Here is a 27,683-nt window from a genome sequence, read left to right as displayed (position 1 = left end):
AAATGTTACATCCTTGTTCAAAAAAGCTTGTAAGAATAAGCCCAGCAACCATTAGCCAATCAGTTTAACCTTGGTGGTGGGAAAGCTTTTTGAAAGGATAATTCAGGACAAAATTAACAGGCATTTAGACAAATGTGGATTAACTAAGGAAAGCTAGCACAGATTTGTTAAGGCAAAATCATGTTTAACTAACTTGCCTGAGTTTTTTGATGAGGTAACAGAGAGAGTTGACGAGGGTAATGCGATTGATGTGGTGCACATGGACATTCAAAAGGCATTTGATGAAGTGCCACATAACAGGCTTGTCAGCAAATTTAGAGCCAATGGAATAAAAGGGACAATAGCAGCATGGATACAAAACTGGCTGAGTGACAGGAAACAGAGAGTAGTGGTAAACAATTGTTTTTCAGACTGGAGGAAGGTATACAATGGAGGGTCCCTAGTATTAGGACCACTGTTTTTCTTGATATGTATTAATGGCGTAGACTTGGGTGTACAGGGCAGAATTTCAAAATTTGCAGATGGCACTAAACTTGTAAGTATTGTGAACTGTGAGGAGAATAATGATAAACTTCAAGAGGACATAGACAGACTGGTGAAATGGGCAGACAAGTAGCAGATGAAATTTAATGCAGAGAAGTGTGAGATGATTCATTTTGGTAGGAAGAACAAAGAGAGGCAATATAAGGGTACAATTTGAAAGGGGGTGCAGGAGCAGAGGGACCTGGGGGTACATGTGCATAAGTCATTGAAAGTGGCAGGACAGGTTGAGAAAGCGGTTAATAAAGCCTATAGGATCCTGGGCTTTATAAATAAGGGGCATAGAGTACAAAAGCAAGGAGGTTGTATTGAACTTGTATAAAACACTAGTTTGGCCTCAGCTGGAGTATTGCATCCAGTTCTGGGTGCCGCACATGAGGAAAGTTGTGAGGGCATTGGAGAGAGTGCAGAAAAGATGCACAAGACTGGTTTCAGGGATGAGGAATTTCAGTTATGAAGATAGATTAGAGGAGTTAGGACTGTTTTCCTTGGAGAAGAGAAGGCTGAGAGGAGATTTGATAGAAGTATTCAAAGTCATGAGGGGTCTGGACAGAGTGGATAGAGAGAAACTGTTCCCACTCGTGAAAGCATCGAGAACGAGAGGACACAAGTTTAAAGTAATGGGTAAGAGAAGCAAATGCAACATGAGGAAAAACTTTTTCACGCAGCGAGTGGTTAAGGTCTGGAATGCACTGCCTGAGAGTGTGGTGGAGGCAGGTTCAATTGAAGCATTCAAGAGGGTATTAGACATATTATATGAAAAGGAAGAATGTGCAGGGTTATGCGGAGAAGGCGGGGAATGGCACTAAGTGAATTACTCATTTGGAGAGACAATGCAGACATGACAGGCCGAATGGCCTTCTTCTGCACTGTAACAATTTTATGATTCTGTGATCAACAGATCAGTGCCCAACGTTACTGCTCAGGACGCCTCATAACTCAAAGGTTCAGTTAATTCGTCAGACTGAGGAAAAAATGAAATCGTCTGTCACCTCACCACTCCCCCGGCCCAATCCCGCACTTTGCACTAAACAGTCCTTCAATCCCTCATCCATCCATTGCACATCCCCAGTGGGTCCCATCATGTATTGACATGCATCATGAAGCAAATGAAGGGGTACAATAATGGGCAAAATGTAGAAGTTTTACAAATCAATAAATTTTGTGTGGCATGATACAAAAAGCAACCTTCACAATATAGCATTTAGTCAAACATTCAGTTCATACATTTGGTGAATTACAATTACTTTCCCTAACATTTCCTACTGCTTCTCTGTGGTGCATCCTGTTGGGTTCAGTAGTGGTACCGGCAGTCTGATCAGATCCCTGCTCTGAATGCTCAGGTACATTTGGCCGACATTCTCTGGGTTTTGGAGCTCCTGGGGGCCCTGCCAAAGACTGCTCCACCTACAACTGTGCAGGGGCAGACTCGGCCATCGAGAGGCAAGGTAGCATATCAGGTACTGGTTGAGGGAGGTGTAGTTTGGCTATGCAACTAGTGACAAGTGGAAATGCTTTGAGTGAAGTTTCCACTTCCATGTCACCTTTCACCACCATCCCTCTCTCCTGCGCCAGCATCACATTACTCCTACCACTCTCCTACAGGTCAACTTGATGCAGATCAGTGGCACTTTGTAAGCATGGATAATGTATCTATCATCCTGCTTAATGTGGCAGATACCTCCTGCAGCACCATGGTCATTGTCTGCATAGGTTCTTTTGAGAGCTATGTCTAAAGCTCCATGAAGGCAGCCAGTCTCTCAATGGCAGACATTTTCACAGTTCCTTGTGCCACAAATCCACTAGCAATCAAGCTGGACTCCTCCATCCTCTCCACTATTGTGGAGAGTGTGCATGGCACGTTTTCCATTGCCTGGTTAAGTTACTGCTGTTCCGCTACTGTTCTCTTTCTTTATGATGGCTCCTGGGTTCAGCATCTGTGTCCAGCTGAGCAGAGCTTGGAGTGGATTGTGCCCTTCCACCCCAAGCATGGACATTCCACAGCTGTCTCTGCCACCACTGTCTGCTCGTGCTTACTTGTAAGGTGGGGATCACCAGGTGAAACCCCAACTAACTATCGAATTGGGCCCACTGCAGTGAGAGTATTTGTACTGGTGCATGGCTGTAGGTCCTGTGACGGTGGACTCTCAGAAGAAATGAACTCCTCTGAGAAATTGTCGTCAGACATGACCACAGACTGTTGCTCTATGCCTGAAGGCCCTGGAAGACAGAAGAAATGATATATATTAGTCCTGGAAAAGTCACAATCTTGTCAGTCAGCATACTCAGACTTCTCATGGTTGAGTGCTCAATGAAATAAAATTAACATGTGTGCCAGAGATATTTTTAATTCTGTCACCAGGCATCTGCGAGCTTCCTAACACTCCATCTCCAATTATCAGGGATGCAGATGTTCCACTTCTATCAATGGCCTCCTCCTCTGTATCTGTTAGTTGGACTATTTGTAGTGGCCCACCTCCAGTGCTCTCCCTTGCATCTTGTGCTTGCTTCTCCTACAAGGGGCAAAAGAAAAGAGTGAGTGAGGGTAAGGTATTCATCCAATGGATGTAGTGTAGTCGGTGACTGAGGGTGACTACATCACATTGCAGAAGGACTGGGTTAAGTGGCAGTAGTGGATGAATAAATGGGGAGGTAAGAAAGTGCATAGAAAGTGAACCATGGGTGCCCTTGCAACTTAAGTGAGCGTGAGGAGTGATGTGATGGAATATGCTTGGCAAGGCAGAGTTAGAGCAGCATTGTAGCACACTAATGAACATATGTGAAGCAGAAACTGTACTCACATTTTCATTAAACTGCTTCCTGCACTATATTCAAAAACAGGATGCAATGCTCCTGCCGTTCACCTCAATTACCTCCAACTACGCCTTCTTGGTGAAAGCAACAGGTTTCTGCCTCCCACTGTTGAGGAAATTCATCTCCCTCTTGTTCCTGACTGCACACAGCAAGGGAAGGATCATTAAATCTGGATGCTGGCTTTGCTCATTCTGAATGCATCTTCAATAACTCACACCATCTCTTTCCAAAACCTTCGAGCTCCTCCAAATTTTACTTTTACGTTGGCCAGTTAAATAGTGGAATATAGATAGTGTCATGCGGAAGCATATCACACCCAATCTGACAGCTTGGGAGACGCAAAACCCAAAAATAACATTCTAATTAGGCAGTCATGCTGAAATTGGACATCCTGACCCACTAAATTTCTTCTGGGTTCCGCACATGCTATTCCCCTACCTGCTGGAAACCCACATCTACGTTAATAATCAGGTCTGTGAATTCAAATCCCATCACAGCAGTTTGAAGATTTTAATTCATTCTTTTTTAAAAAATCAGAAAGTATCAGCTGGTTCACTATTGTCCTTTAGGCAGCGAAAACTGCTATCCTTATCCGGCCGGATCTATATGTGACTCCAGTTCCGCAGCCACTTCTCCATTCAGGCTAATGTTAAAATAACAGCCAGGTTCTGAAGATGTTGCTGGGATATTTAAAGAACTCCTTTGACTTTGAGTGGGCGTGTTTGGCCTGCAATTTAAAATTGCAGTCAGCGGGGTTGGGGTAGGTGGCCAGTTATTAAGTTGCCCGATCGTTTTAACTAATCGTCTGCTGGTGAGGAGAGTTAAAATACCATCCATTCTGATGCTGACTTACTGTTTATAGCTTTCTCAGCCCAGTCTGGGATTAATTCCTGTAATTCTCTATGTCTATGTTCATTTTTTAATATTTGCACATATGTATGCAATGAAAGTTAAAAAAATAGTACTGATTGATGGTTATAATGCAATCAGATATTGAATGTACTGTCTGTAGAAGTTACCAGTATTGTCATCATCAGCAGTCACACAGTGTGAATGTATTTATAAATCTACAGCTGTGAAAGCATGAACAGCACAAGAATATATCAAAACCTACGGCCAGTTAGAGGTAAAATTGGTCTTCGGCAATAACACAATATGGGTGATAGCAAATGGGGAGATTGTTTTACACTGGACCCCATTTTCATTTCCATTGACTTCACTAGAAAAGAAAATCGGGGCTGGGAGCAAGAGAGGGTTAAGGGGTGGGCAGGAGTTAGGGTGTTGGATAAAACAGGTGACCAGTTAGCACTGAAGACCAATTTGACCCCCATATTGTGAAATTTGGGCTCCTGATATTGAGCATTGTTGAGCACAGAGCGCCTATCAGGAATTCAGGAATTCAGGCAGGGCGATCAGTGAGTCCCACCAGATAACTCCCTCAGTTAGAATTAGTAGTTTGGGAGCTCTGAAGGGCACATTGACCTCTTTGCCACCATTCCTGCTCTGCACACTGATCCCCAAAGCTCTGTGCCAGCAGCATGGATTTGTGAAATCCCCACTTTCATATATATCACAAAAACAGCTAACTTGGATTTGTTTCAAGGATCAAGGTTGAAATGGCAGCTCTAAACGACAATGTGATCTTCTTGATATCCATCCTGATTCCATTACAGTCTGGGTTGCGGTACAAAGTTGCAATCCAACATTGACAGGGATCGTGAGTCAGAGAATTGGGGTTATAGTGATGTAGCCTTATCTCCACTCTCTGCTCCTTTTGTGCATAATTTCTTGCTGGGAGCACAGGGATATTGAATTACCCTATAGTCTTTTCAATCAGCCATGCTTCATAGGTCCTGTACTCCAATCAAAAGCTAATATGCAACCTCTATAATCTGAAAACAGCCCATGACCTTCTATCACCAATCTCGCTGTTTCTCTTTTTGATTTTATCACTTCACAAATAACACGTATAGGAGCTCATGGATTTCTTTGTCACTAAGATTGAGACCATTTGACCAGCTACCTCTGAAACATCCCTTGCTTTCACTAGCCCACCGGGCCAAACTTCTCCTAAAATTCCCTCCTGCCCTAGCCCTGAACTTGCATTGTTCTCTAGTTTTTTTCCTATCTTTCCTCATGCCCTTCCCGAGCTCATCATGTCCATGAGACACATCTCCCGCTCCCTTGACCCAATTCCTACTAAAGTGCTGACCATCCAACTTCCCTTCCAGATCCCATGTTAGCTGATATTGTTAATGGTTCTTTCTCTTCAGGTACTGCCCCCTCCCCTTCAAATCTGCCATTATCACCCCTCCCAAAAACCAACCCTTGACCCCTCAATAATTGCAAATTACCACCCCATCTCCAACCTCTTCAAAGTCCTTGAACGTGTTGTCACCTCCCAAATCCATGTCCATCTTTCCTGGATCTCCATGTTTGAATCCCTCCAATCACATTTCTGTCCAACACCGAAAAGGCTCTTTAAAAAGCCACAATTGGCATTCTATGTGACTGTGACAAAGGTAAACTTTCTTTCCTCTTGCTTCTCGACCTGTCTGCAGCCTTTGACACGGTTGACCACACCATCCTTCTCCAATGCTTCTCCGCTGTCATCCAGCTGGGAGGGGCTGGTCTTGCCTTGTTCCATTCTTATCTAATTGTAGCTAGGGAATCACCTGCATGGCTTCTCTTCCCACTCATGCACCATTACCTCTGGTGTTCCCAAGGATTTATCCTTGGTCCCCTCCTATTTCTCATCTACAAGTCGTCCCACGGCAACATCCAAACACACAGCAATATGAATGCTGACAACATTCTACCTCACTATCATCTCTCTCAATGCCTCCACTGTCTCTAAATTATCAGACTGCTTGTCTGATATCCAGTATTGGATGAGCAGAAATTTACTCAAATTAAATAGGAATTAAATTAAATTTGAAGGAGAAGGGGCAGTACCTGAAGAGAGAGAACCATTAGCAATATCGGCTAACATGGGAATCAGGAAGAGAAGTTGGATGGTCAGCAGTTTAGTGGGAATAGGGTCAAGGGAGCCGGAGGTGTATCTCATGGACAAATTGAGCCTGGAGAGGACATGAGTGGAGTTAGAAGAAAAACTAGAGAAATTGTCTTCAGTCCCTGCTACAAATTCTGTTCCCTTGCCGCTGACTGAATCCCTTTCCCTGGCATCTATCTGAGGTTGAGCCAGACTGTGTACAATCTTGGTGTCAAATTTGACCCTGAGATAAGCTTCTGACCACATAACTGTGCCATTACCAAAACTATCTATTTCCACTTCTGTAACATTGCCCACCTCTGCCCCTACCTCAGCTCATCTGGTGCTGAAACTCTCATCCACGCTTTTTTACCTCTAGACTCGACTGTTCCAAAACAATCCTGGTCTTTAGCATTCTACCCTCTGTAAATTTGAGGTCATCCAAAACACTGATGCCCATGTCCTAATTTGCGCCAGGTCCCATTCACCCATCACCCCTCTGCTTACTGACCTACATTGGCTCCCAGTTAAGCAACGCCTTGACTTTAAATTCTCATCCTTATTTTCAAATCCCTCCATGGCCTCGACCCTCCCTACCTCTGTAATCTCCTCCAGCCCTGCAACCCTATCAGTGCTCCTTTAATTCTGATCCCTTGAGCATCCCCAATTTTAATTGCTCCTCCTTTGGTGGCTGTGTCTTCACCTCCCAAGACCTGAGCTCTGGAATTCCCTTACTAAAACTCTCCACCTCTCCTTCCTCCTTTAGAGTGCTGCTTAAAACCTACCTCTTTGACACACTTTGGTCATCTGATCTAATATCTCTTTATGTAGCTTGGTGTCAAATTTGCTTTATAATGCTCCTGTGAAGCACCTTGGGATGTTTTATTGCACGAAAGGCACTATGTGATTACAAGCTGCAGTCATTGTTGTTGTTCTCTCTCTTTGATTCTTTGTCTGATTTTCTCTCTCTGATTCTCTCTTTCACTGTCTCTCTCTCTCTGTTGCTATGTTTGCTTTTTGGGGTCTGTTTTCTTTTAATTGTTTGGCTTAAACAACATCTGAGTGCATGAAGCAGAAAATGTCACAGACTGGATAATTAATTGATCATCATTTGCCAACATTTCAGCTGCTTGGCATTCTACATCCATTTGAAGACGACAGGATGACTAGAAATGTTTATGAGCTAAAAATTTTTAAAAGTCCTTAAACTTTCTGAGAGGTGCTCATGCCCTTCCCATGATCCACTTGTCAGTCCAGAATAAAGGTTAAGAATATGGTAGCGAGAACCCACGGGTCAACAGAGATCATTCTTTCCTCGCTCATACATATTTTGGAACTTGGAATTAGGAGTCATCATGCTGCATTTTAAGACTCTGCCGCCGAATGAGGTGGCGGACGTAAGAAAATGCAGCCTGCACGCACGGGCACCACGTCATGGAGCTGCAGTGATTTCAAATGAAGCGGCTGATTTGCACGGCCGCTGAGCCCCCCCCCCCCCCCCCAGGATGACGTGGAGCAGACGGGCATCACCGCAACAGTATCTGGCACCAATGCACAGGTGCCAGTGCCATTTTTAAAGGGCTGACAGCCAGCCCCCTGTGGACATTTAAAATTTAAAGGGCCAGGTAAGTTAAAGTTTCGCATAAAAGAATTATCTGACCTTTCCATGCATTTTCCCACTGCCCCCCCCACAATGGCATTTCAAAACATTCCTGCCCTTTCCCCCCCGGAATTCCTATATTGAGAATTTGACCTTTCCCCCAACACCACCCACCGCCCCTCCACCCAGGTTTGGCACCTTTGTCCTTTACACCTTCCCATGACTTCCTCCCCCACCACCCCCGACCAATCTGTCGAGTCGTCACCCCACTCCCCCCGTCCTGCTCTGAGAAAAAATATCTCCTCCCCCCTCCCACAGGTGTCCCACCACATTTCCCCGAACGGGGATTCGAAGACGCCGCATTGTTGGCCGCTGGAATGAAGATCGGTGCAGCGATTAAGGAGGCGATGGGACCTTAATTGAATCAGGAATGTAAATTAATTTACATATTGAAATGGGGGTCCCATCGCCAAGCAGCGGAGCAGCTGCCAATAGACCTCGCCGCCTCCGCCGAAATTGGTATGGGGCCTCCACCATACTGATCTTCCCGACAGTGGGGAGGGGCTTTAAAATCCAGCCCATCTTGTGGATGACATAAATAGGCTTTGCCTCACAGCAGAGAAGGTTATGGTGCGATTTAATAGAGATATTCAAAATTATAAATGGTTTTGAAAGACTAGGTAGAGAAAACCTCTTTCTACTGGCAGGTGAGTTGATAACTAGAGGACACAGATTTAAGATAGTTGGCAAAAGAACTACAGGCAAGATGAGGAGGTTTTTCTTACACAGCCAGTTGTTATGATCTGGAATGTGCTGTTAGATAGGGTTGTGCAAGCAGATTCAATAGTAACTTCAAAATGGAAATTGGATAAATACATAAAAAAAGAAACAAAATTTCAGGGCTACGGGTAAAGGGCAGGAAAGTTGGGCCCAATTGGACAGTTCTTTCAAAGAGTTGGCACAAGCACAATGAGCTGGACGGTCTCTTTCTGTGCTGTATCCTTCTATGATCCTGTGATAGATTTGAGACACTGACATTGGAGTACCAAGTATACTGCCAACAATTTACATAAGCCAGGTTATTTCAATTCTCAGCAAATAAGGATGTTAGAAATCATGCAAGTTAAATAAGAAGAAGCAGAAAAAGGATGTGTATGACAGATGTCAGGTTGATAATACAAGTGAGAAGCAGAATGAATATAGAAAATTCAGAGGGGAAATGAAAAAAGTAATGAGAAGCAAATAGAGATTATGGGAAAAGACTGGCAGCTAACATAAAAGGGAATCCAAAAGTCTTCTATAAACTTCTATAAAAAGTAAAAGAGTAGTAAAAAGAGAGATAGGGCAATTAGGGACCAAGAAGGGGATTTACGCATTGAGGCAGACAGCGTGGCTGAGGTACTAAATGAGTACTTTGCATCTGTCTTCACCAAGGAAGAAGATGCTGCAAATGTCATAGTGAAAGAGGAGGTAGTTCAGACACTGGATGGGCTAAAAATGATAAAGAGGAGGTATTAAAAAGGCTGGCTACACTTAAAGTTGATAAGTCACCAGGATTGGATGAGATGCATTGGGAGAAACTGAGGGAAATAAGAGTGGAAATTATGGAGGCATTGGTCATAATCTTCCAATCCTCCTTACATATGGGAGCAGTGCCAGAGGACTGGAGAATTGCAAAATATTCAAAAAAGGGTGTAGGGATGAACCCAGCAACTACAGGCCAGTCAGTTTAAAGTCTGGTAGGAAAGCTTTTAGAAAGAATAATCTGGGACAAAATTGACAGTCACTTAGACAAATGTGGATTAATTAAGGAAAGCCAGCATGGATTTGTTAAGGGAAAATCATGTTTAACTAACTTGATTGAGTTTTTGATGAGGTAACAGAGAGAGTTGATGAGGCTAATGTGGTTGATGTAGTGTACATGGACTTCCAAAAGGCACTTGATAAAGTGCCACATAACAGGCATCCGAGCAAAGTTAAAGCCCATGGAATAAAAGCGACAGATGGCAGCAATGGTACGAAACTGGCTGAGTGACAGGAAACAGAGAGTAGTGCTGAATAATTGATCTTCAGACTGGAGAAAGTTTACAGTGGGGTTCGCCGGGGATCGGTACTAGGACCACTGCTTTTCTTGATCTAAATTAATAATCTAGACTTGGATGTGCAGGGCAGAATTTCAAAATTTGCTGATGACACAAAACTTGGAAATATTGTGAACTGTGAGGAGGATAGTGATAGACTTCAAGAGGGCATAGAAAGGCTGGAGGAATGGGTGGACACGTGCCAGATGAAATGTAATGCAGAGAAGTGTGAAGTGATACATTTTGGTAGGAAGAATGAGGAGAGGCAATATAAAGTACTGGATAGAATTCTGAAGGGGGTGCAGGAGCAGAGGGACCTGGGGGTGTATGTGCACAAATCATTGAAGGTGATAGGGCAGGTTGAGAAAGTGGTTAATAAGGCATATGGGATCCTGGGCTTTAAAAATAGAGGCATAAAGAACAAAGGCAATGAAGTTATGGTGAACCTTAATAAAACGCTGGTTCAGCCTCAACTGGAGTATTGTGTCTAATTCTGGGCATAACACTTTAGGAAGGACATGAAGGCATTGGAGAGGGTGCAGAAAAAATTCACGAGAATGGTTCCAGGGATGAGGAACTTCAGTTACTTGGGTAGATTTGAGGAGCTGGGGCTGCTCTCCTTGGAGAAGAGGAGGTTGAGAGGAGATTTGAAAGAGGTGTTCAAAATCATGAGGGGTCTGGACAGAGTAAATAGAGAGAAACAGTTGCTTCCAGACTGAAATAATATTCAAGCATCAGTATGAAAATCGTCTCAACTCCAGCACCTTTTAAGTATGATCCAATGTTAAGTAACATCAGAATTATTTGTTGTTTTTCAATTTGCAGGTGCTTCAGAAGCTTGGTAAAGCAGATGAAACAAGAGATGAGCAGTTTGAAGGATTTGTACAGAACTTCAAAAAGCAGGAGGTAAGTAAAGACATATTTTGCATTTATGTAACACATTCTCACATTCCCAGGACTCCCTAAAGTACATCTCAACCAATGAATTACCGTTGAAATGTAGTCACTGTTGTTACGGAGACAAATGCAGCAGCTCTTTTAGTATATAGCAAGGTCCTCAATGACATGATTGGGCAGTTAATCTGATATTCTTTTGGTGGTGTCGGTTGAGGAAGGAACGTCAGCCCATGTTGGCATGTTCTTGTCATTCAGGTCGAGAATTAAACGTCATTGTTTCATTCTCGCTTTAAAACGTGAAGTTGGCACGTTGTCTCGGGTGAAATAGTGCTCTCTGGCTACTGATTTAATCATGTCATGCTCACTTGATGTTGAATAGTAACAAGCTGTACAGATGCAGCCATAGTTAGTGCAGGAACCAATCGTATTTACCAATGTCCCGATATCAACTGATTTCATTAAGAAAACGACTGATGTTCTCCCCCTCCTCTATTTTACATTTCCCCTTTCTTTTTAAGGTTTCCACATCTTGCAACATTTCCTGGCATTTCTATGAAAAGTAACAACAACTTGCATTTAAATAGCACCTTTGATGTAGTAAAACATTCCAATACGCTTCACAAGAGCATTGTAATACAATATTTGACAACAAGTGACATAAGGAGATAATAGGACAGTTGACTGAAAGCTTGGCCGAAAAGGAAAGTTTTAAGGATCGTTTGAAAGGAGAAGAGAGAAGCATGGGGCAGAAAGGTTTCTGGAGGCGATACCTGAGCATAGGGCCTTGGCCACGGGGGAGCAATGACAATTTGGGATGTACAAGAGGCCAGGATTGGAGGAGTGCAGAAATCTTAGAAGATTAGGGCTGGAGGAGATTACAGAGATAGGGAGGGATGAGGACATAGCAGGTTTTGAAAACAAGGATGCTAGATTGGGAGCTGTTGTAGGTCAGCGAGCACATGAAGGAATAGGATGGTGCGAGTTAGGATACGGGCAGCAGAGCTTTGCATGAGCTCAAGTCTATGGAGACTACAAGCTGCGGGGCTGGCCAGCAGAGCATTGGGATAGTCAATTCTAGAGGTAATAAAGGCATGGATGAGTGATTCAGAAGTAGATGAACTGAGGCAGGGTCAGAGACAGCTGATGTTATGGAGGTGGAAGTAGGTGCTCTTGGCAATGGATTGGAAATGAGATCAGAAGTTCAGCTTAGGATCACATAGGATGGCAAGGTCTGGCTCAGCCTCAGACAGCAGCCAGGGAGAGGGATGGAGTCAATGGCTCGGAAATGGAGTTTGTAGCAGGAGCTGAAGACAATGACTTTGGCCTTCACAATATTTAATTGGATGAAATTTATACTCATTAGTATGGGATGTTAGACACACAATGTGAAAAATCAGAGGCAGTGGTGAGGTCGACCTGGGTGTCATCAGTGTACATGTGGAGCCAGGAGGTTCCTGGTTTCTTAGATAACAGGATAAATGCAGTTGATGTGCACCAGCAACAACTTTCACATTAACTGTGCATTAGCTTTTGTTACAAAGGGATTGGAGTATAATAGTAAAAAATGTCTAACTACAATTAAACAGGAAATTAGTGAGGCTATACCTAGAGTACTATGTGCAGTGTTGGAAGGAAGCATATACACACCCTAGAGGAAGCGCAATGATGGTTCACTAGACTGATTCCTGGGATGAGGGGATTGTCCTGTGACAATAGGAGACATGAGTAGACTGGAACAAAACAGAAAATGCTGGAAATACTCAGCAGGTCTGGCAGCATTTGTGGAGAGAGAAACAGAGTTAGCATTTCAGGTCGATGACCAGGACTGGCAAAGGTTAGAAATGTAATAGATTTTCAGCAAGTGAAAGGGGGGAGCGGGTAAGAAGAACAAAAGGGAAACTCTATGATAGGGCGGAGGGTAGGAGACATTAAATGACAAAAGGTTTCATGGCATAAAGCCAAGTAAAGAATCAAAAGATGTGTCTGGATGAGGTAAACGCTCTTTAAAACTTTCCTCTTTGTCCAAGCTTTTAGTCAACTGTCCTATTATCTCCTTATGTCACTTGTTGTCTAATGTTGTTTTATAATGTTCCTCTAAAGCGCATTGAAATGTTTTACTACATCAAAGGCGCTATATAAATGCAAGTTATTATAATTTTTCACACAAGCCAGGGAATAATGGCAGTATAGTAGCTGTTTGAACAAAAGGTAAAGGGATTAAAGAAACAAGGTGGGTGGGGGTGGGGGAGGAACAAACCAACAAAAAAAATGAGAAAAGGAAAAACAAAATGGAGGCAGAGGTTATGATCTAAATTATTTAACTCAATGTTGAGTCCAGAAGGCTGTGAAGTACCCAGTCGAAAGATGAGGTGCTGTTCCTCGAGCTTGCGTTGAGATTCATTGGAATATTGTAGCAGGCCAAGGACAGAAAGGTCAGAGTGGGAGCAAGGTGGAGAATTAAAATGACAAGTGATAGGAATCTCGGAGTCATGCTTGTGGACTGAATGAAAGTATTGGATACTGCAAAGGCTATGGGCCTTGACAACATCCTGGTTGTAGTAATGAAGACTTGTGCTCCAGAACTAGCCGCGTCCCTAGCTAAGCTGTTCCAATACAGCTACCACACTGGCATCTACCCGACAATGTGGAAAAATGCCCAGGTGTGTTCTATCCACAAAAAGCAGGACAAATTCAATCCAGCCAATTACTACTCTCGATCATCAAAGTGATGGAAGGTGTCATCAACTGTGCTATCAGGCTCCACTTAAACAGCAACAACTTGCTCACTAATGCTTAGTTTGGGTTCCGCCAAGGCCACTTGGCTCCTGACATTACAGCCTTGGTCCAAGCATGGACAAAAGGACAGAATTCCAGAGGTGAGGCGAGAGTGACTACCCTTGATATCAAGGCAGCATTTGATCGAGTGTGGCATCAAGGAGCCCTGGCCAAATTGAAGTCAATGGGAATTGGGGGGAAACTCTCCACTGGTTGGAGTCATACCCAGCACAAAGGAAGATGATTGTGGTTTTTGGAGGCCCCAGGACTTTGCTACAGGAGTTCCTCGGGGTAGTGTCCTAGGTCCAACCTTCTTCAGCTGCTTCATCAATGACCTTCCCTCCAACACAATGTAACAGGTGGGGATGTTTGCTGATGATTGTACAATGTTCAGTACCATTCGCAACTCTTCAGATGCTGAAGCAGTCTGTGTCCTTATGCAGCAAGACCTGGAGAACATTCATGCTTGAGCTGATAATTGGCAAGGGACATTTGTGCCACACAAGTGCCAGGTAATGACCATCTCCAACAAGAGAGACTCTAACCATCTTCCATTGACATTCAACAGCTTTCTGATCACTGAATCATCCTGAGGGTTACCATTGACCAGAAACTGAATTGGACCAGCCACTTCAATACTGTGGCTACCAGAGCAGGTCAGAGGCTGGGAATTCTGTGGCAGGTAATCCACTTCCTGACTCCGCAAAGCCTGTCCACCATCTACAAGGCACAAGTCAGGAGTGTGATGAAATAGTCTCCACTTGCCTGGATGAGTGCAACTCCCAACAACATTCAGGAAGCTCAACACCATCCAGGACAATGCAGCCCACTTGTTTGGCACCCCATCCACCACCTTAAACATTCACTCTCTCCACCACCCACGCACATTGGCAGCAGTGTGTATAATATACAAGATGCAATGCAGCAACTCACCATGCCTCCTTCAACAGCATCTTCCAAACCCATGACCTCTACCACCTAAAAGGACAAGGGCAGCTGATGCGCAGGAACACCACCATCTGCAAGTTCCCCTCCAAGTCACGCGCCATCCTAACTTGGAACTATATCGCTGTTCATTCACTGTTGCTGGATTAAAATCCTGGAACTCCCTCCCTAACAGCACTGTGGGTGTACTTGCACTAGATGGACTGCAGCAGTTCAAGAAGGCAGCTCATCACCACCTTGTCAAAGACAATTAGCGATGGGCCACAAATGCTGGCTTTGCCAGCAACGCCTACATCCCATGAAACAAACTAAATTGAAAGAAGTACAAGTAAATCGCTGTTTCATTTGGAAGGAGTGTTTGGGGCTCTGGATGGTGAGAAGGGAGGAGGAAAAAGGGCAGGTGTTGTACCACCTGCGCTTGCATGGAAAGGTTCCATAGGAAAGAGGGGAGGTGTTGGGGATGACTGAGGTGTGGACCAGGATGTCGTGGAGGGAATAGTCCCTTCGGAATGCTGAAAGGGGAGGGGAAGGTGTTTGGTGGTGGCATCATGCTGGAGGTGGTGGAAATGGCGGGGGATGATCATTCGAATACAGAGGCAAGTGGGGTGGAAGGTGAGGTCAAGGAGCACCTTATCATGACTCTGGGAGGGAGGGGAAGGAGTGAGAGCAGAAATGCATGAAATAGATCGGACATGGTTGAGGGCCCTGTCTACCACAGTGTGGGGGGAATCCTGGGTTGAGGAAAAAGGAAGAAATATTGGAAGCGCTAGTATAGGAGGTTAAATCATCTGAACAGTGACGGAGAAACAGGGAGAATGGAATCGAGTCCTTGCAGGAACTGGGGTGTGATGCGGTGTAGTTCAGGTAGCTGTGGGAGTCCATGGACTTATAGTGAATATTGGCTGATAGCCTATCCCCAGAAATGGTGACAGAGATGTTGAGGAAGGGAAGTGTCAGAGATGGACCATGTGAAGGTAAGAAAAGGGTGGAAATTGGAAACAAAGTCCAGTTTACCAGTTCAGGATGAGAGCAGGAAACAGTACTGATACAGTTATCGATGTACTGGAGGAAGAGGTGAGGGAGGGGTCTGAGTAGAACTGGAACAAGAAATATTCCACATACCCCACAAAAAGGCAGGCGTAGCGAGGACTGGGCCCGTATTCCCTGGAGTTTGGAAAATTGAGGTGATCTAATTGAAAAGTATAAAATTCTTGAGGGACTTAACAGAGTAGATGCTGAGAAGCTGCTCCTGTGACTGGGGAATCTAGAACATTGGGGTCGTAGTCTCATTGAGATGAGGCGAAATTTCTTCTCTGAAAGGGTTGTGAATCTTTGGAATTTTCTATTGCAGAGAGCTGCGGATGCACAGTCATGGAGTATAGGCAAGAAAGAGGTCATTAAGTTTTTGGTTACTCAGAGAATTAGGGATATCGGGACAGTGCGGGAAGGTGGAGTTGAGGTAGAAGATCACTCATGATCTTGTTGAATGGCAAAGTAGACTCTTAGGGTCAAATGGTCTACTCCAGTGTCTATTTCCTATCTTCTTAGTACCTTTATCAACCCTCTCTGTTACTTCATCAAAAAAAATCAAGTTAGTTAAAACAACTTGTGTTTAACAAATCTATGCTGGGTTTCCTTAGTTAATCCACACTTTTCCTAGTGAGTATTATCATTTCTAAAAGTTTTTCTACCAGTGAGGTTACACTGACTGGCCTGTAGTTGTTGGGCTTATCCTTATATGATTTTTGAATAAGGGTATAACATTTGCAATTCTTCAGTCCTCTGGCACCACTCCTGTATCCAAGGAGGATTGGAAGTTTATGTGCAGTACCTCCACAATTTCCACCCTTACCTCCCTCAGCATCCTCGAAAGCATCCCATCGGGTCCTGGTGACTTATAGGAGCATAGGAACATCGGAATGTAGGAGCAGGAGTAGCCATTCAGCCCATCGAACCTGCTCTGCCATTCAATACGATCATGGCTGATCATTCACTTCAATGCCTTTTCCCCACACTATCCCCATATCCTTTTATGCCATTGGTATTTATTGGTATTTAGAAACCTGTCAATCTTTGCTTTAAACATACTCAATGACTGAGCTCCCACAGCCCTCTGGGGTAGAGAATTCCAAAGATTCACAACCCTCTGAGTAAAGAAATTTCTCCTCATCTCTGTCCTAAGTGGCTTCCCCTTTATTTTGAAATTGTGTCCCCTGGTTATAGACTCCCCAACCAGGGGAAACATCTTACTTGCATCTACCCTGTCTATCCCTTTAATTATTTTGTAGCTTTCAATGAGATCACCTCTCATTCTTCAAAACTCTAGAGAATACAGGCCCAGTTTCCCCAATCTCTCTTCATAGGACAGTTCCGCCATCCTGGGAACAAGTCTGGTGAACCTTAGTTGCACTCTCTCTATGGCAATAATATCCTTCCTAAGATAATGGGACCAAAACAGCACACAGTACTCCAGCTGCAATCTAACCAAGGTTCTATACAATTGAAGCAAGACTTCACTACTCCTATACTCAAATCCTCTTGCGATAAAGGCTAACATACCATTAACCTTCCTAATTGCTTGCTGCACCTGCATGTTAGCTTTCAGTAACTTATTGTCGAGGACACCCAGGTCCCTTTGTACATCTACACTTGCTAATCTCTTCCCATTTAAGAAATACTCTGCGCATCTATTCCTCCTACCGAAGTGGATAACCTCACGTTTTTCCACATTATATTCCATCTGCCATGTTCTTGCCCGTTCACTTAGCCTGTCCAAATCCCCTTGAAACCACTTTGCATCTTCTTCACAACACACATTCCCACTGAGTTTTGTGTCATCCGAGAACTTGGAAATATTATATTTGATCCCCACATCCAAATCATTGATATATATTGTGAACAGCTGGGGCCCAAGTACTGATCCTTGTGGTACCCCACTAGTCACAGCCTGCCAATGTGACAATGACCCATTTATTCCTACTCTCTGTTTTCTGCCTGTTAACCAATCCTTAATCCATACCAGTGTATTACCTCCTATCCCATGTACTTTAACTTTGCTAACAAACCTCCTGTGGCGTACTTTATCAAAAGCCTTTTGAAAATCCAAGTATACTATATCCACCAACTCCCCTTTATCAATTCTGTTAGTAACATCCTCAAACAAATTTCAACTGGTTCATCAGACATGATTTCCCATTCATAAATCCATGTTGACTATGCCCAATCAGATCATTATTATCCAAGTGTCCATTTATCACATCCTTCAGAATAAATTCTAGCATTTTCCCTACCACATCAGTAGTAGGGAGGCTAACAGGTTTGTCGTTCCCTGTTTTCTCTCTCCCTCCCTTCTTAAATAGTGGGGTGACATTTGCCACCTTCCAATCTGGAGGAACCGTTCCAGAATCTATAGAATTTTGGAAGATGATCACCAATGCATCCACTATCTCCATAACTACCTCTTTCAACAATCTGGGATGTAGAATAACAGGTCCTGGGGACTTATCAACCTTCAGCCCCATTAATTTCTCCAATACAGCCTTCTCACTAATACTAATTTCCTTCAATTCCTCATTCTCCCTAGTTCCTTGGATCTCTAATTCTGGGAGATTTCTTGTATCTTCCTCTGTGAAGATAGACAATAAGTAATCATTTTGCTTCTCTGCCATTTCTTTATTCTCCATTATAAATTCTCCTGACTCTGCCTGTAATGGACCCACATATGTCTTAGCCAAACGTTTCCTTACTACATACCTATAGAAGCTTTTACAGTCTGTTTGTATGTTTTTTGCTAGTTTACATTCATATTCTATTCTCCCTTTCTTTATCAGTTTCCTGGTCCTCCTTTGCTGGATTCTAAAATCCTCCCAATCCTCAGGTTTACTACTATTTCTGACAACTTTATAGGCCTTTTCTTTTAATCTTATACAATCCTTAACTTATCAACTTTAAGTGCAGCCAGCCTTTATAGTACCTCTTCATTATTAATTTTAATTTATCCAGTATCTCAACTATCTTCTCTTTCACTATGACAGCATCTCCTTCCTTGCTAAAGACAGATGAAAAGTACTTATTTCGTACCTTAGCCATGCCCCCCTTCTGCGTGGGTAGGTCCCCTTTTTGGTCCCTAATCAGCTCCACCCCCCTCGTGCTACCATTTTACTATTTATATAGTAAAAGACCTTTGCATTCCCTTTCATATTAGCTGCCAGTTTCTTCTCATACCTTCCCTTTGCCCCTCTTTTTTCATTTTTTGTTTCTCCTCTAAATGTTCTATATTCAACCTGTTCTCACTTGTATCATCAGCTTGACATCAATCATATGCACCCTTTTTTTGTTTTATCTTACTCTCTTTCTCTTTCGTCATCCAGGGAGTTCTGGCTTTGGTTGCTGGAACTTTCCCCTCATGGAAATGTACCTCAACTGTACCCCAACCATGTCTTTAAATGCCGCCCATTGTTTGATTAAAGTTTTGCCAGCCAACCTTTGATTCCAATTTACCTGGGACAGATCAATTCTCAACCCACTGAAATTGGCCCTGCTCCAATTATGTATTTTTGCCCACGAGGACTCCTTGTCCTTTTCCATAGCTAATCTAAACAGTGGTCACTATTCCCGACTGACACTGCAGTTCTGAAGAAGGGTCACTGACCTGAAACGTTAACTCTGCTTCTCTCTCCACAGATGCTACCAGACCTGCTGAGTATTTCCAGTGTTTCTTGTTTTTGATATTATTGTGTTCCCTTTTAGTCTGACGCCTCCCCCACAATAGTTTATTATTTTTTGGTCTAGTACTAGCTGTTCCTTCCAATTCTTTATGGACCTTGTTTCTCCTTTCTAATGCTACATCCCAATTCCTATCTCCCTGTAAATTAATTTATATCCTCACCAACAGCACTAACAAACCATCTGATGAAGAAATTGGCCCTGGCTCTGTTGAGCTGCAACCCATCCAACTTGCAGAGGTCCCACCTCCCCCAGAACTGATCCCAATGTTACAGGAATCTAAAGTCCTCCCTCCTCCACCATCTCTCCAGCCACACACTCATTTGCTCTACCCTCCTATTTCTATATTCACTAGCACATGGTACCGGGATCAATCTGGAGATTGCTACTTTTGAGGCCCTGCTTATTAATCTGTTTCCTGGCTCTGTAGAATCTGCCTGTAGGACCTCATCCCCCTCTCTTCTTATGTCGTTGGTACCAATATGGACCACGGCCTCTGGCTGTTCACCCTCCCGCCTCAGCATATTCCGCAGCCACTCAGTGACATCCTGGACCCTCGCACCAGGGAGGCAACAAACTTTCCTTGAATCACTTCTGAAATGCCTGTCTGTTCCCCTAACTATAGAATCCCCTATCACTATTGCTTTCCCAATCTTCTTCCTTCCCTCTGCACAGTTGAGCCAGCTGTGGTATCATAGACTTGGTTCTGGCTGCACTCCCCAAAGGAACCATCGCTCTCACTAGTATTCAGAACTGAATACTGATTGGAGAGCGAGATGCACTCAGGGGACTCCTGCACTACCTAGCTGGTCCTTCTTGTCTGTCTGGCAATCACCCATTCCCTCCCTGCCTGCACAATCTTAAGCTGTGGGGTGACCAGCTCCAGAAATGTGCTATCCATGTAGACCTCAGCCTTGTGGATGCACCGCAGTAATGCCAGCTACTGCTCAAGCTGCGAAACCTGGAGCCTGAGCTCCTCCAGCTGACAGCACTTACTGCACACGTGGTTATCCAAGACACAGGAAGTTTTCTGGAATTCCGAAAGGATGTGCATTGCATGAGATCGAGATGCTCTGCCATGCCTCTATTTATTAGACTATTAACTAACTTAACAGAAATGGGTGACTGGATGGGGCAACTCCAACGACATTCAAGAAGCTTGACACCATCCAGGACAAAGCAGCCCGCTTGATTGGCACCCCCACATTCATTGTTTGTGTTTCTACATTCACTCCCTCCACCACCAACGCACAGTGGCAGCAGTGTGTACCATCTACAAGATGCACTGCAGCAAAGCACCAAGGCTCCTTAGACAGCACCTTCCAAACCCACAACCTCTACCACCTAGAAGGACAAGTGCAGCAGATGCATGGGAACACCACCACCTGCAACTTCCCCTCCAAGCCACACACCATCCTGACTTGGAACTATATCGCCTTTCCTTCACTGTTGCTGGGTCAAAATCCTGGAACTCGCTTCCTAACAGCACTGGGGGTGTACCTACCCCACATGGACTGCAGCGGTTCAAGAAGGCAGCTCAACACCACCTTCTCAAGGGCAATTAGGGATGGGCAATAAATGCTGCCCTCTCCAGCGCTGCCCACATCCCATGAACGAATAAAAAAAAAGCAAGACTTAAAAAGACTCAGTTATTGGAGGTAAAAAAAAAAGGCAGCACCTCCTTTCCTCTCTGCATGTCCTTCCCATTGCACCAAATTCCCAATTTAGGCACTCTGTTAACAATGCACTCAGTTCCATTATCGCTCTGCACTCCCGACTCTATGCAGTAGCAAATACTGTTTCCTTGTTGAATCATGATGATTGGGACCGCCTTGCCGCTGAAGCCTTCTTGCCCCTTCGCAGCCGGTAAGACGCACAGTCTTTCTTCACCTGTTCTGCCATTGAGGAATTTTTTGACCGCACTTTGTCTGGCAGCTCCCCACAACCTTGCCACCATGGGTGGCCCTACTGGGATCAAGTAGCTCCCGATGGCATCATTCAAGGGATCATTGGAGCGCATAAGCCTTTCCACCACGTCAAAATGGTGATCTACGGAGGGATGTTCCACCTCCCATATATGTTGAAGGGGAGACTTTGGAATATGTTGAGCACTTCCCATACCTTGACAGCCACTTCTCTCAAAAGGCCACCATTGACGAGGAGATCCAACACCAGATCAGCTGCGCCAGCTCAGCCTTCTACAAACTATGACAGTGAATGTTTGACAACAAAGACCTCTGCAAGTCAACAAAAGTCCTAGTGTACAGAGCAGTTGTTGTCAACACACTCCTTTACTGCAGTGAGACCTGGACTATGTATCAGCGACACATAAGAAAAATTCCATCAGCAATGCCTCCGCCGCATACACCGGATTCAATGGGAAGACCATCGAACAAACACTAGTGTCCTTCTTGAAGCCAGCTCCACAAGCATTCAGGCAAAACTCCTGCAAAATCAACTTTGATGGACTGGACACTGTGTCTGGATGGCTGAAAAACATCTCTCTTGCCAGGTCTTGCTTTGTCAGCTCTTAAATGGCCAGCGTTCCGGGGAGGACCAAGAAAACTCTTCAAATACATTGGGAAGCTCTCTTTGAAGCATGGCAGCATTGACATTGATGACTGGCAGGAGCTTGCTACCAATTGTTCAAAATGGCAACAACTTGTCCATTTTTTATTATTTAGTGAATGCAAATCCCCAGAGCCAAGCGATAGCCTTCTCATTTGCTGAGTTTAAGGTGATTAGTCCGCCAATTAGTTTTTGGAGGGGACACTCCTCGGTAATGTGCAGAATTGTTTGTGTCTGTACACAAATGCATAAGGGGTTTGTACTGAGTTCCCAGCGGTGGAGGTTGGCTGCGCAAGGGCCCTGGCTTGTCCTGAACCTGTTTAACAAGGACCACTCTCACCGTGGCAGTTCAAAGCCTGCCAGTCGACAGATGGGATTTGTCACAGGAACCTGTTAGTGACTTCCCATGTTTCCCATTCCTTGATCAAGGGAAGTCACTAACAAGAACTTGTCCATCAAGCTGCATCATGCTTTGAGTCCAAACGCCTTAATGATGAGGCAGAGCGGTGGCAGAGAAGAAAAGAAAAGGAAACAAATTTTGCTCTCCAAATCCCACTATCTCGTGGGACCTCCTGCCCCATATTCCCAAAGATCTGCAGTTCGAATATCGGCCTGTTCAATCACATGAAGACCCATGGCAGAAACACGCAACTTGAGTAGACGTCATCCTCAAATTGAGGGCCAGCCAATAATGACTGTTTCCTTTTATAGAGCTTATGACTCGCAGTCAAATTACAACTGCTACTCAGCATCCTGCTACAGTAATTAATACCTATTCAAACAACCACTTTCAGCTAATTGATATTTAACTGCCACTGACAGGTTATTCACTAGGTAACTCAACTAACTTGCAGTTTCTTTTACAGATTTAAAGCTCTAAATTAAGTTCTCGATGTTAAACTAAATTTCAGTTTGAGAAATACCGGAGAATTCCCACATGCACCAATTTCCTGACTTTAGCACTCTGTTAATGATGCACTCAGTGCTGTGATTACTCTGTGCTCCCCACTCTGGTCCCATTCACTTGGTGTGAATATTACTTGATACTTATCAACGCAAGCTCGAAGGTGGTCCTGGTCTTGCTGCATGCATGCATGGACTGGTTCATTGTCTGAGGAATTGTGGATGGAACTGAACCCTGTACAATCAGCAGCACTTCTGATTTGATGATGGAAGGAAAATCATTGATGAAGCAGCTAAGGATGGTTTGCCTTGTGGATCTCCTGCAGCCCTAGTATGACTCCTACCAGTGGAGAGTTTTCCCCTGATTCACATTGACTTCATTTTTACTGGAGCTTCTTAATGTCACACTTAGTCAAATGCTGCATGGATGTCAAGGCAGTCACTCTTACTTCACCTCTGGAATTCAGCTCTTTTGCCCATGTTTGGACCAAGGACGTAATGAGGTCTGGAGCCGAATGATCCTGGTGGAACCCAAACTGAGCATCAGTGAGCAAGTTATTGGTGAGTATGTGTCACTTGATAGCACTGTCAATGACAGCTTCCCTCTTTTTGCTGATGATCGAGAGTAGACTGATGGGGCAGTAAGTAGTCAGATTGAATTTGTCCTGCTTTTTGTGGAGGGGACATGCTTGGGCAATTTTCCACATTGCCGGGTAGATGCCAGTGCTGTAGCTGTACTGGAAGAGCTTGGCTAGGGGCGCAGCCAGCTCTGGATCACAAGTCTTCATTATTACTGCTGGGATGTTGTTGAGGCCCATAGCCTTTGCCGTATCCAGTGCATTTAGCCATTTTTTGATATCATGTGGAGTAAATTGATGTGGCTGATCTGTGAGGCTAGGGACCTTAGGAGGAGGCCAAGATAGATCATCCACTCGCACTTCTGGATGAACATAGTTACAAACGCTTCATCCTTGACTTTAGCACTGACTTGCTGGGTTTCCCCATCATTGATCATGGAACCTCCTCCTCTTATTAGTAGTTTAATTATCCACCACCATTCACAAACAGATGTGGCAGGACTGCAGAGCTTTGATCTGATCCATTGGTTGTGGGATCGCTTAACTCTGTTTCTGCTGTTTAACATGCATGTAGTCCTGTGCTGTAGTTTCACTATGTTTGCATCTTATTTTTAGGTATGCCTGGTGCTGCTCCTGACATGCTTTCCTACATTGAACCAGGGTTGGTCCCCTAGCTTGATGGTAATGGTAGAGGAAGGGATATGTCAGACCATGAGGTTACAGATTGTGGTGGAATACAATTCTGCTGCTACTGACAGCCTATAGCACCGCATGGATGCCCAGTTTTGAGCTGCTAGATCTGTTCTGAATCTAGCATGTGGTAGTGCCACACAACATGGTGGAGGCGTCCTCAGCTTGAAGATGGGACTTTGTTTCCATAATGACTGTGCGGTGGTCACTCCAACCAGTACTGTTATACAAACATGAACAGACGAATATATGAATTAGGAGCAGGAGCAGGCCACTCAGCCTCTCGAACCTGCTCCGCCATTCAACAAGATCATGGCTGATCTGATTGTAACTTCAATTCCACATTCCCACCTACCCCCAATAACCTTTCACCCGCTTGCTTATAAAGAATCTATCTACCTATGCCTTAAAAATATTCAAAGACTCTGCTTCCACCGCCTTTTTAGGAGGACAGTTCCAAAGACTCATGACCCTCTGACAGAAAGAAAATTCTCCTTATCTCTGTCTTAAATAGTAGTGTCCTAGGCCCAACCATCTTCAGCTGCTTCATCAATGACCTTCCTTCAATCAGAAGGTCAGAAGTGGGAATGGTCGCTGATGATTGCACAATGTTCAGCGCCATTCGTGGCTTCTCAGACACTGAAGCAGTCCGTGTAGAAATGCAGCAAGACCTGGTCAATATCCAGGCTTGGGCTGATAAGTGGCAAGTAACATTCGCGCCACACAAATGCCAGGCAATGACCGTCTCCAACAAGAGAGAATCTAACCATCTCTCCTTGGCATTGAATGGCATTACCATCGCTGAATCCCCCACTATCAACATCCTAGGGGCTACCATTGACCAGAAACTGAACTGGAGTAGCCATATAAATACCGTGGCTACAAGAGCAGGTCACAGGCTAGGAATCCTGCGGTGAGTAACTCACCTCCTGACTCCCCAAAGCCTGTCCACCATCTGCAAGGCACAAGACAGGAGTGTGATGAAATACTCTCCACTTGCCTGGTTGGGTGCAATTCCAACAACACTCAAGAAGCTTGACACCATCCAGGACAAAGCAGCCCGCTTGATTGGTACCTCATCCACTAACATTCACGCCCTCCACCACCGATGCACAGTGGCAGCAGTGTGTACCATCTACAAGATGTACTGCAGCAATGCACCAAGGCTCCTTAGACAGCACCTTCCAAACCCACGACCTCTACCAACTGGAAGGACAAGGGCAGCAAATGCATGGGAACACCACCACTTGCAAGTTCCCCTCCAAGTCACACACCATCCTGACTTGGAACTATATCGCCGTTTCTTCAGTGTCACTGGGTCAAAATCCTGGAACTCCAAACTGCAATACATAATCACTAAGTGGTGTTAGTGTACACATCCATCTTCTGTACAGAATTATCTCAATATGTAATACTTGATTAATGTCTTGTTCAAAATGAAGTGCAACAAAGCTTTCAAAGGTCATTAGTTGTTGAAAGAAAACCAAGTACAAATAATGATTAACAAATGAAACTAGCTGTGTTGCTTTGTTCAGTGTTGCAATGGTTAATGTGAATGATGGAGAGCATTTCAACCACATCTGGGACAAATGAAGCTTGAAGAATATTGGTAGGATCTAATTTTAATTATGCTGTCCTTCGTGCAAGTTATTTCCTGTTTCACTTTTATTCTGCCTGTGCCGTGCACCGTTCCTTCACTTGAGGGAACAAGACAAGATCATCATCATTCAAACAGCAAGTGCTGGAAATACTCAGCAGGTCTGGCACTATCTATGCAGAGGGAAACAGAGTTGACGTTTCAAGTCGGATATGACTCTTTTTCAACTCTTAGGCCTACCCTGCATCTGCATTTCTCCCTTCCCAGATTGTGATTGCCTCTCAACCACCCCAACCTCAAAACTAAACCACTTCCCTTAGTGTGGGAACTCTTCGTTCGGGTCCTCACTGACAGCCTCCTGCAACCTGAAATCTCACCTGCTTGCCACCTAGTGATTCCTGTGGAGTTTGTCTGGGTGTTAAAATTTCTCCAGCCCTCACACCGCACTATGGCCTCTCTGAATTAAAATTGGACCTTAGGTCCTTTATCGTTTTTCGCCACTGAACTTTGTTTTGGGCAGCAACTGACCCCATGTGTAGCTTGCTCTTTTTATTTAGGCCTCCGCACTTCTGTGCCAAATGCTTTTCAGCCTTCCTGATCCAGGTTACAAACCGAATGGTTCCCTTAGGGACCTCAGCAAGGCAGTATCCAATCGACTTTGGCTGCATTGAGTTATTCTTGTCCGAATATCAGCTTTTTGTCGAATGGTTTGTTTGACTGCTGTATTTGTAGATGTTTCAGTATTACCAGGTAAGGTCAGTAACCGAGCCTCTACCCTTACCACTTTATCTGGGCTTGGGGCTATCATCTACATCAAACTGTAACAAGTGAGGTTGAGGGACACGTCTGCCAATGCAGCTTACAATCATTGGTAGTTCTAGACCAAATACTGTTGGAGGCTGGTGATTGTGAGGAACCCCTTTTATGAAAAGGACATCAAGGAGGGTCGTAGTCATTTGCACCATAGACTTGACAGATGGGTCAGAAAATGTGGCTCATCTCAGAATGGCAGGAAAGGTTGGACTCGGAAAGTAGATGAGTACCTGCTCCAACATAGATTAATAGCCCCACAGTAACTACATGGCCTTCTCTAGCAGTAGTGTGTCAGGAATTTCAGACGCTGCAGGCAAGCCATTACAGCCATCTACACATCAAGCGTGGAAACTTTTATTCTTGCTGGTTTGACTGTAGCTATGAGGTAATCAGAGAGTTGCTGTTCAATATGATTGGTGTTTTTCATGGACAGTAATGGTGATTGAGATGACATTTGCCTACCTGACTGTATGTTGACTGGTTATGTGGTCATTGGTCAAGTGAACAGAAAGAACTATTTGCTTCCCTTTATAAACTAAAAGCAGGATGTAAATATTCAATGAAGGCTCTTTGGCATTGGTGGAGTTCCAGGGGCTCCTGGGAACCACTAACAGCACACACTGAAACTCTGTTTCAATGATGATAGTTATCCCAATAAAAACAGTTGCATTCCACAAGTATGCAGCCAGGGTTTGATGTCAAAAATAACATCAAGCACCTGATAGCAAAATACACAAAGGGGTTATTTTCCGACTACGCACTCCCAGCAAGCAGCCTTGCATGTTGGGAGTACCTTTGGAAGATTGGATGCACGCAGCCCATGATATTTGGAAATATTAGTGATAGGAAAATATTGTGGAGAAGGTGCTAAAATTTCCCATTTGCACTCCCAGTAGATGAAGTTCCCCACTGGGAGTGAAGAGTTGGAAAGTCCTCCCTTTACAATGCAACATGATTATTTCCTGCTCTTCCAATGTTTTTGGAAGCTTTGTGTTGACTGGTTGGAAATGGAGTTGTGACTGGAGGAAATGGTTATTGTTCCTTCTGAATCAACAGACCTCTGACGTGCAAGTGTATCCTAGCTGTTTAAAAAAATATAAAGTGGAATTTGGATTGCTCAAAGTATCATTTCCAAATCATCAATGAATCAGCTGGTGCAATGTAG

The 27,683-nt window shown here is 44.2% G+C and overlaps 1 protein-coding gene across 1 annotated transcript in view; it reads left to right on the top strand.

Annotated features, from left to right (window-relative positions):
- Window positions 1-27,683, top strand: part of LOC137370283 (uncharacterized) — a 325,483-nt gene that overhangs the window by 111,692 nt on the left and 186,108 nt on the right. The window contains exon 2 of the mRNA XM_068032661.1: window positions 10,853-10,933. Coding sequence (XP_067888762.1) covers window positions 10,853-10,933 — 81 coding nt within the window. The remainder of the gene's footprint in view (window positions 1-10,852; window positions 10,934-27,683) is intronic.

The sequence above is a fragment of the Heterodontus francisci genome, chromosome 5 (genome assembly GCF_036365525.1).
Source record: "Heterodontus francisci isolate sHetFra1 chromosome 5, sHetFra1.hap1, whole genome shotgun sequence".
In the NCBI taxonomy this organism is placed as follows: Eukaryota; Metazoa; Chordata; class Chondrichthyes; order Heterodontiformes; family Heterodontidae; genus Heterodontus; species Heterodontus francisci.
Note: the sequence above shows the minus strand (reverse complement) of the source record. Positions and strands in the feature narration are given on the sequence as shown.